Genomic DNA, 10,401 nt, shown 5'->3' on the forward strand with positions numbered 1-10,401 from the left:
GTTTCACCGGGTTAGGCAGGATGGTCTCGCTCTCCTGACCTTGTGATCTGCCCATCTCGGCCTCCCAAAGTGCTGGGATTACAGGCTTGAGCCACCGCGCCCGGCCTTAATTTTCAATATGGTGTTATGAGAGGGAATCAAGTATGGTACAAATTACACCTTTTGGCTGTGCCTGCATTCCAGGCACAGCCAAACTTGGCTTGGTGGTGATCAGCTCCTCTGCAGGTGCCCGGCCCGTGTGTGCTCACCCTCTGGATGCTGTTGGACCCCTAGGCTCTATTGTCACCCCTGTTTTCTCCTCCCCTGCCCTTCAATGATCTCAATCCAGCCCCAGGGTCCACTTAGTGACAACTCCCAGATGTGCGCCTCCAGCCTCCACACTGGCACATCTCAGGCATTTTAAACTTAACATGTCCCAGACAATTCGTGATCGCCATGTTCTTCCCCAAACCTGGGCCGCCTCTGGTCTCCCCGTCTCGGTAAAAGGCAGTTCCATTCCTCCAGTTCCGAGCACCATTGCTGGGGCCCTCGCCACACCAGGCCAGGGGAATGCATGTGGGTACCACTTTCAGGCATATGCAGGCTGGGCCTTTTCTCATACCTCGGCTGCTCACATCATGTCTCTGGATTGTGGCCCAGCCTCCTTGCTGGATGCTGTGCGTTTGCCCCTGCCCCCATAGACTGTCCTAGGGCAGCCCTGTGAGCATGGCCCCCCTTCTGTTCCGTCCCTCCAGCACTTTCCCATCGCACTGAAGTGAGAGCCCGGGTTCTCTTCCTGTCTACTGTGGCCTGTCTGCCTCCCTGGCCCCAGCTTGCCAAGCTCAAGTAATCCTATCCTCACTGTCCCTTGAACCCATGAGGGATGCCCGTAACTGAAAGCCCCTTCTGGCCTGGATCACTCTGCCCTCATACCTGAGGCTCCCATGTCCTAGAGCCCCAGTCCTCTGTGGCTTGTGCACCCCCACTGATGCTGCTCTGCGGCTCTCTGCTTCTCCAGGGCATCAGGGGGTCTGACACGTGGAGCTTGTCTCACGTTGCATGACTTCGCACCAGCACGGGGGCTGCACTGGGACAGGAGTCCCTATGTCCTGTTCCATGTTGTCCTGGGGCTGGAGACATCCCTTTGGGGAGCAAGACTCAGCAGCCTTTGTTGACCGCCTGCATCTCCTGTACCTGCAGAGGAATGGGTTGTGGGGTGTGAGGGGCAGGACCTCATCTCTTCCACATCCTCTCCAGTCGCCATCAAGCTTCCTTATCTCCTGGAGGACTGAGCCCTGCCCTTGCCTGAGGAGGTAACCTCCTCGGTGACCCCGCTGACAAGAGTCTTGTCAGCACTCTGGAGACCTGCCCACGCCTGCCCTCACTGGCTGCCTCCTGGCCGGAAGGAGCCGCCTTGCTCCCGCCTCACCCTCCCTCCGACACCCTCCTCCCTCTCTGATGTCCAGCATCCACACCTCCCCGTCTGGGGTGCCTCTGCTGCGCCCCGGGCCCCACTTTTGCCCATGCTCTCTCCTTCTCTGACATTCTTGATGTACTGAGAACGGATGGAAGCCAGTGGCACCCCCATCGCTTCTCTCCGCACTGCATTGACCCCTCCCCCAGGACAGGACACTTGAGGACCACAGTTGTCTCGTGCCTTCCTGTGAGGTAGACAGGCCTTTCCCCACTCCATCCTTTGGGCCCTCTGAAGGGCACTGACACGGAGTCACCCCTGCATACCTTCCGAAAACCTAACACAATCTAAGCCTGTGGCCTTCTCTGGAGATGCTCCTCAGGGAGAGAGGGAGGGCGCCTTCCCCACACTGTCCAGGACGCGGTCCTCCCGGCCCCATCTTCGTCACCACACTGCCGGACCACCTTCACGCACACACACCAGGAGCAGTGTTCTCCTGCCTCCCTCTTCATCTCCGTTCTTTGCTCCATGGTCCTGCCTGAGAGAGAAAGCTGTAGTGCAGACCCTCTTCCTGAGCCCTCCAGGCCATGCGGCTGGCTGCCTCCTGATTGTCTTTGTTCCTGTCTCACCACTGCTTTCACAGCCGCCCCCTCGCCTTTCTTCCAGCTCAGCTCAGCACTTGCCCCAACTTCTTCCTCTTTATTTTTTATTTATTTATTTTTATTTGTTTATTTGTTTATTTTTTTGAGATGGAGTCTTGCTCTGTCGCCCAGGCTGGAGTGAGTGGCGCGATCTCGGCTCACTGCAAGCTCCACCTCCCGGGTTCTGGCCGTTCTTCTGCCTCAGACTCCCGAGTAGCTGGGACTACAGGCATCCACCAACACGCCCAGCTAATTTTTTCGTATTTTTAGTAGAGACGGGGTTTCACCGTGTTAGCCAGGATGGTCTTGATCTCCTGACCTCGTGATCCGCCCGCCTCAACCTCCCAAAGTGCTGGGATTACAGGCATGAGCCACCGCGCCCGGCCAACTTCTTCCTCTTTAAACGGTGCCATCATTTTCCCGGTCACCAGGCTCAGCCTCTGGTTCATAGCTCCTTTATTCCCTGACTCTAGTCAGACGCTGCGTTCTGCTTTATTTTTGTCTTCAGAATGTGTCTCCTTGCTGTCCTTTTTTTTTTTTTTTCCATTCGCCTGCCTGCCAGCCAGCCCAGGCCTTAGACACTCACTCCGAGATTACCCCACTCTTCCTGAGGCCCTGCCGGCTGGCAGAGAGGTCCCCACATTCGTGAACAGCACTTCCAGCCTGTCGCTCCCTCCCAGCGTTGTTGAGGGGCTCTCTTTCATTCATCTGTACCACAAGTGTTTACTGAACGTCTGCTATGCGCAGAGTATGGCCACAGCCTGCCTCTGCTGTACAGAAGCTGCCTTTTAAAATCACTGCTTCCAACCCACAACCCCTGTTCCCACTTCCATGGAAACGTTGCTGTCTTCTGGAAATGCATTCTCTTCTCCCACCTCTTATCCAAAACCACAAACTCCTAATCCCAGCTGAAATCCCACTTTTCTCTGCCTGCGCATTTTAGTATAATATGAATATCCCTCTTCTCTGAAATCTCCTTGCATGTATATATTATGTAGCTCCCTAATTTACTGAATTTTCCCATCTCCACAAATAGATTTTTAAGATAGAGACTATTCCTTAAACTATTTCTTTCTCTTTTTTTAAGAGACAGCGTCTTGCTCTGTCACCCAGACTGGAACGCAGTGGCACAATCACGGCTCACTACAGCCTCAACTTCCCTGGCTCAACTGATCCTCCAACCACAGCCCCCCAAGTAGCTGGGACAATAGGCATGCACCACCACACTCAGTTAACTTTTTTGTAGAGAGGAAGTCTCACTGGGTTGCCCAGGCTGCCTTTGAACTCCTGGTCTCAGGAGATCCTCCTGCTTGGCCTCCCAAAGTGCAGAGATTACAGGTGTGAGCTCCTGCACCGAGATCATTCCTTAAACTTCTTGTGTGGCCAACAAAACCTGTGGCCCAGAATTGAGAGCAAGACTGTCACTGAGTAAAGAGCCATTGATTTATCTGAGGGAAAATGCAATGGCTCTTGAAGGCCAAGGGGAAAACAATTTAACGGTTGAAAGGAAAAGGTAACTTTTCAAAGACTAAGAAAGCAGAGACATAAACTTTGAAACATAAGACCTGTTTGTTATTCAGACAGTTAAGAATCAAAGTTTTCACTGAGACAAAACTGAAAAGATGAAGGGCCATGTCATGGGAGATCATAAACACCCTGCAACCCAGTACTGTGTAACCCACAGTTTTTAGGTCAGTTCTCTTAAAAGGGCTCAATAACGTGGGCTGCGGTATATTCTGTCATTAGGTCGCATGCACCTTGCAAGGTTAAGCGATCACACCGGGGCCATCCCCGTGGGTGATGAACGAAAGCCCGTGTTTTCCTCTGCCCAGCGGTGCTCAGGAGACGTGGTTCAACAGCGCCTTGCCTGACCTCACCCTCCGTCAGTCCTGGCATACCTTCTCTCATCCTCTGCCTGTACTTAGCACAGGAGAGCCTATCTGTGACACATGTGCAAGTCTCTGCTGATTTCACTATCTAATGATATTAGGAATATGATTATAAAGTGATACCAGGCTGGGCACCGTGGCTCACACCTGTAACCCCAGCACTTTGGGAGGCCAAGGTGGGTGGATCACTTGAGGCCAGGAGTTCCAGACCAGCCTGGGCAATATTGCAAGACCGCATCTCTACAAAAAAAAATTAAGATTAGCCCGGCGTGGTGGTACATGCCTATAGTCCCAGCTACTTGGTAGGCTAAGGTGGGAGAATCACCTGAGCCCAGGGAATTTGAGGCTGCAGTGAGCGATGATCCGTGCCACTGCACCTTAGCCTGGGCGACAGTGAGACTCTAACAACAACAACAAAACAAAAACAAAAACAAAAAAACGTGGTATTGGTAAAACGCCTCCAGAGCTTCTGCATGTCGTCCAGAGCCAACTAAAGTCTGATGGTGGTGGGGTGAATGCTGCATTGCTGAGGAGGCTTCCACACAGGTCTGATCAGGATCCAGTTGTCAGTCTCCCAGATAGATGGCCTGTCTGCTGGTTAAATTTTCATTTATTCATGCGTGTGTTTTACAAAACAAAACCCAAACTGTGAAGTGTATTCGTGAGGCTCAGATGAGTGGTGGGGACATGGACACCCTTGCCCTTGCTCGCTTAGAGTCTGTTGGGGAAACTGCTTTCTCCAAACACTGTGCCTGATGTGGGAGATTGCCAGGCAGGAGGATTTTCTCCAAACACTGCGCCTGATGTGGGAGATTGCCAGGCAGGAGGATTTTCTCCAAACACTGTGCCTGATGTGGGAGATTGCCAGGCAGAAAGATGGCATCCACTGTAAACTCTCAGTGATCCCACAGTCATCATCCTCTGACATTGGGCGACGCGTGCAAAGTGCATTGTATTTGTTTGTGTGCTTACTGCAGACATGATTAAAGCAATGAACGGGGTAGAAACCACAATGAAAGAACAATGAAAAAGGAGTCAGCTGATTTTTTCAAAAACTACAACTTCGAAAAATGAAAGCCATGGTCATTCATCTTTTATGATGAGCAATGTGACATGTTGTCATAGAAAATGCAGAGAACTGTGAAAAGAAAAATCACCCCCTTCTCAGAAGCACCAGTGTTAACATTTCAGTATCATTTTTCCTTTTTCAGTGTCCTTGTAAGAGAGTGTATAAAATAGCTGGTATCAGACGGTTGTGTTGTCCAAAGCTTTTGTCATTTATCATAGCATCAGTAATGTTTCATGTCATTAGCGTTCTGAAAAATTACATCTAATGGCTCCTTTATATTTTAGTAGTTATAAATGAACCATAGCTTTTCATTTTTACCAGGCTTTATTTCATGAAGCATTTAAGGTAGTGTATCGGTTAGGAATTCTTTTTCACTTGCAAGCAACAGGAAACCTAATTTGAACAAATAAGATTTTCCCCTCACACGAGAAATCTGGAGGTGGCTGACGGGGCTGGCTGGGCAGTTCCACGGTTCACAGCAGGTGCCCTAGGACTCTCTTAACCAACCCCCCATGCGTATTGATTCATGCTTGCCAGGCGGCTGCCCAGCTCCAGCATCACGTCTGTACGTGGAAAAGAAAGGGAAAGGACAGCACAGTACCGCCTGCCCTTTTCTTAGAAAACCAAAGCTTTCCCAGACGTTCCCCAGCAGACATCTTACACCTCACCGGACAGAGCTGCCTTTTCTATTCACCTCCAGCCACAAGGGAGGATGAAGAAGCAAACATTTCCCTTCCCAGTCACATTAGAGTCAGGCAAGGGAGAGAAGGGTGGGAGCAGGAGCTGGGTTGGCCAGGGCATGGTGTCGGCCATGGCCAGCCAGCACTGCTCAGGTAACTGTTCATCCTCTGCCAGCCATTTCCGTTTCCAGTCATTCCTTATGGGTAACATCACAATACGCCATGCACGCACATTTATCCAAGTCTCTGATTATTTCCTCAGTAGGATGTCCTGGAAGTAGAATTAGAGGTCAAAGGTATTGTTAGGTTCATGTGTCAAAGGTATTGTTAGGTTCGTGTCTCTCATTCTTTTCCAGAAAGATCCACACAGATCCCTGGTGTACTACCACACGCAGTGTCTGAATGCTGGACGCTCCTGTTTGGGACACACTCTGTCGTCCTGTCTCTGCGACGCAGCCTTGGCACCCGATGGGGCACAAGCAAGGCTCTGGCTGGTGGCTGGTCATCGTTCTTGTAGGTTGCACTCCGAGGTTGCAAGTCTCTTCCAAGGGCATATATTAGAGCGTTTTGCAGCCCCTGGGCCTGAAGGATCTGGAGCAGGCTGAGCCGCTGCGGTCAGCTTCCCCATCCTGTCGTCTGGTTTACCAATTGAATACGTAGTTATTTGGCCCTGTGTTTCTCAGCAGGTGCACGATGGGCATTTGGGGTGGGACAGTTCTTTCCTGTGAGGTCACCCCAAACATGGCAGAACATTTTACCTCCACTGGCCCCACAGGGAAAGGCCAGCAGCACTGTCCAGTCTGTGACGGGCAGCAGGCCCCTCCCTCATGGTGCTCTGTGCCATCAGCCCTGTGTTGGGGGCCAGCCAGGCCCCTGTCCCAGCAGCTCGTGTAGCAAGAACTGCTGGAGCATGTGCGAGGCTGCTGGAAGGGGAATGAGCTCTGGAAAGCACATCACCCCGCTGCTCCGCCTGTAGACAGGGAACAGGAAAGGATGCCCATGCCAGCCCTGCCCTCAGAGCCAGGCCTAGGGGAAGGGCACAGGGGGCAGGTGTTCTCTAGAGCCCAGAGGCTGCTCTTGCCCGGGAGAGCTTGGCAGGTGGAGCTGGGGGAGGATGGAGGGAACCTGCTGGAGTGGGGTGGAGAGGAGGGTGTTGGGAGGAGGTGACAGCCATTAAATCAGGGCGTGGCAAGGGGGAGAGAGAACCCAGGGCACCGGTGTAGGCCTGAGGTGGCCACCCCTGAGGGGACTGTGGGGGCAAGGGGCAGGTCAGCAGGCAGTGGCTGGACGGAGCGGGGCTTTAGGTTGGAGAAACAGCATGTGCAGAGGCCTAAAGGTGGAGTTTCAGGCTTCAGCGTGTCTGGGCCCAGGTCCCGATGGGTCTTGCATGCTGTCATGGCTTTGTCCTGTGCAGTGTCTACCCAGACGCCTGGGCAGGTAGGGGCATGGATGCCACTGGGGGCCTGGTCCCAGCCCAGAGGGACACTTGGAGGAGAAGCAGGAAGTGACCTAAAATGGTTCCCAGATGTCTTTCATGGGAGTGACTGGGTGGTTTCAAGTGCAGTAATAATAAGTTTCTAAAGTAAAACATCCTCCTCCTCAGAACACGAGAAAAGATGCCAGCCGCAGTAGGAGATGAGAGACTGGGAGGATGCGTGAATAGTCAGCTTTGTCTAAGAGCTCCAGGGGCCCAAGCAAAACGCTGGGAGTTTATTCTGAGGGAGAGTTAACATTCGTCTGTTTCTTTAGATTGTTAGTGAGTAGAGTTTTCTTTTGTTTATTTGCCTTTGAACCAATTCATAAAAATTAATATTTAAAAAAAATTTTTTTCACTTTGGGAGGCCGAGACGGGTGGATCACGAGGTCAGGAGATCGAGACCATCCTGGCTAACACCGTGAAACCCCGTCTTTACTAAAAAATACAAAAAACTAGCCGGGCGAGGTGGCAGGCGCCTGTAGTCCCAGCTACTCGGGAGGCTGAGGCAGGAGAATGGCGTAAACCCGGGAGGCGGAGCTTGCAGTGGGCTGAGATCCGGCCACTGCACTCCAGCCTGGGCGGCAGAGCGAGAGTCCGTCTCAAACAAAAAATTTTTTTTTTTTTTGAGACGGAGTCTCGCTCTGCCGCCCAGGCTGGAGTACAGTGGCGTGATCTCAGCCCACTGCAGCCTCTGCCTTCCAGGTTCTCCTGCCCTCAGCCTCCCAAGTAGCTGGGACTACAGGCGCGCTCCCCCATGCCTTGCTAATTTATGTATTATTAGTAGAGATGAGGTTTCACCACGTGGGCCAGGCTTTCTCGAACTCCTGACCTCAAGTGATCCTTCTGCCTTAGCCTCCCAAAGTGCTGGGATTACAGGCGTGAGCCACCGTGCCCGGCCTGAAATATTTTAAAATCGAAAATGACAGATGTTTTCTTTGGTTCCACTAGAGACTGTGTCCACACAGCTGAGACTGCTTTCCTCACTGCAAAGCATGGAGCTGTCTTTCTGTTTCCATTCCCAGCATCCAGCCTGTTGGGGCAGCAGCAACACGGGGTGCCATCTCATCTTCGTCCCCTGTGTCTGCGGGCACTGCCGCTTTCTCAGCAGGCCGGCAGTCTCACCTCCCTCCATCCCTGTGGATGACCGTGGTCCCTGTTGTACACAGGCTCAGAGAGTGGAAGCTGCCCGCCTGGGCATGTTTACCTAACACTTGCTGAGTTGGGCCTGGGGCTGGGCCTGCAGCTGGTACCACCTCCCACCTTGGGCTGCCTTCGTTGGAGTCACACCTCTGAGGCAGGTGTGGCTGGTGAGCCCTGCCCAGCACCCATGGGCACTCTGACCCAGAAGACCGAGGATCCATGCCATCTCCCACACTGGCTGGGCTCCACTCACTTGCACCCTGACTGAGTCTGGGTATGCTGTTTCCACCCCCAGACATCCTGGGTACCCACGAGTGCTGCTGGGTGACGGCCACTGAAGGCCCGGCTCTGCTGAGCTGGCCCCTGGTCCTGGCAGGATCCTCAAGCTCGGTTCACCCCAAGGGCTTCCTCTGCCCCCATCCACCACCCCTCCAGGTCTGCCTAGAATCCGATGTGGGCACTCGGTCAGGTGAGGTGACTTCAGGTGGTTGTCAGTTGATGCTGAATCTTGTGTGAGAAGATTGTTCCCTTATCAATTCTGTTTCTACCCTAATAGTGGCCTTGGAGAGGGGTTTGGTTTGATACTAGTCTGTTTAACACCTCTCCAGTACTCCTCCTCTTCCTCTTTGCAACAAAGAGAGCTTACACCCAGAGCTCAAGCAAGCAATGTCCCATAGCATGTATCAACTTCCTTGTCATCAAGGAATTTATTCTTTTTTAAAAAGGGGGAGTAAGCCTTTATTTCCTTATTTCCAAAACACAGCTGACTGAGTTGGAATGTATTTACTCTTAAAGCTACCATCCATTGAGGGTATTAGTGCCAGTTTTCCATTGACAGTAGTAATGATGTAAACTTTCCTAGTTTAGATAAATGTAAGCATAAAGAGTTGATGTGAAGACAGAAAAAGCAAATAGTAGGAGAGGTATCAGATTAACATGGCAGAAGTTCTGAAGGTGGCATGGGCATGGGGATGGCAGCAGTTTGGGAAAAGTTTGCTGTAATCCCACCAGAACAGAACGGTGATGATTCAGAATGGGCCCCAGCGGGCGCCGAGCCCCGGAGCTCCTGTAGGGTCAGCCTCAGGGCAAGGATTTGGGCAGCCTGGAGGCTAGCGGGGGGGCATTTTCTCTTCTGGCTCTGGCTTCCTCCTGTCTGAAATGAAGAGTTTAACCTGTGGTTCCTCATGGACGCTTGCACTTGTGTCGTGCCTGCTCGTCCGGGTCCTGGGGAGCTGCGATGCCTGCCCTGTGGAGAAGCTGCCCATCAGTACCATCGCCGCCCAGGGGCGCGAACCCCGGCCCTCGGCCGTTGCAGCCCGGTGTTCATGAGCGTTTTCCTCTTACAGGGTAGGAATCTGAAGCGATGGGCGACTGGAGCTTTCTGGGAAGACTCTTAGAAAATGCGCAGGAGCACTCCACGGTCATCGGCAAGGTCTGGCTGACCGTGCTGTTCATCTTCCGCATCCTGGTGCTGGGGGCGGCGGCGGAGGAGGTGTGGGGCGACGAGCAGGCGGACTTCACCTGCAACACGCAGCAGCCGGGCTGCGAGAACGTCTGCTACGACCGGGCCTTCCCCATCTCCCACATCCGCTTCTGGGCGCTGCAGATCATCTTCGTGTCCACGCCCACCCTCATCTACCTGGGCCACGTGCTGCACCTGGTGCGCATGGAGGAGAAGAGGAAGGAGAGGCAGGAGGAGGAGGAGGAGCCGCGGAGGAGAGACAGCCCCAGCCCCCGGGAGCCGCCGCAGGACAAGCCGCCCTCGCGGGACGACCGCGGCCGGGTGCGCATGGCCGGGGCGCTGCTGCGAACCTACGTCTTCAACATCATCTTCAAGACGCTGCTGGAGGTCGGCTTCATCGCCGGCCAGTACTTTCTGTACGGCTTCGAGCTGAAGCCGCTGTACCGCTGCGACCGCTGGCCCTGCCCCAACACGGTGGACTGCTTCATCTCCAGGCCCACGGAGAAGACCGTCTTCATCGTCTTCATGCTGGCGGTGGCCTGCGCGTCCCTGCTGCTCAACATGCTGGAGATCTACCACCTGGGCTGGAAGAAGCTCAAGCAGGGCGTGACCAGCCTCGGCCCGGACGCCCCCGAGGCCCCGCTGGGCAC

General features: G+C 53.5%; 1 protein-coding gene across 1 annotated transcript in view; it reads left to right on the top strand.

The window, feature by feature from the left end:
- The first annotated feature begins 9,652 nt into the window (after nucleotides 1-9,652).
- The window catches only part of GJA3 (gap junction protein, alpha 3, 46kDa), a 1,291-nt gene continuing 542 nt past the window's right edge, over nucleotides 9,653-10,401 (top strand). The window contains exon 1 of the mRNA XM_011951347.1: nucleotides 9,653-10,399. Within this exon, the coding sequence (XP_011806737.1) occupies nucleotides 9,653-10,399 (747 nt within the window). The remainder of the gene's footprint in view (nucleotides 10,400-10,401) is intronic.

The sequence above is a fragment of the Colobus angolensis genome, unplaced genomic scaffold, assembly GCF_000951035.1.
Source record: "Colobus angolensis palliatus isolate OR3802 unplaced genomic scaffold, Cang.pa_1.0 Scaffold318, whole genome shotgun sequence".
Classification (NCBI taxonomy): domain Eukaryota; kingdom Metazoa; phylum Chordata; class Mammalia; order Primates; family Cercopithecidae; genus Colobus; species Colobus angolensis.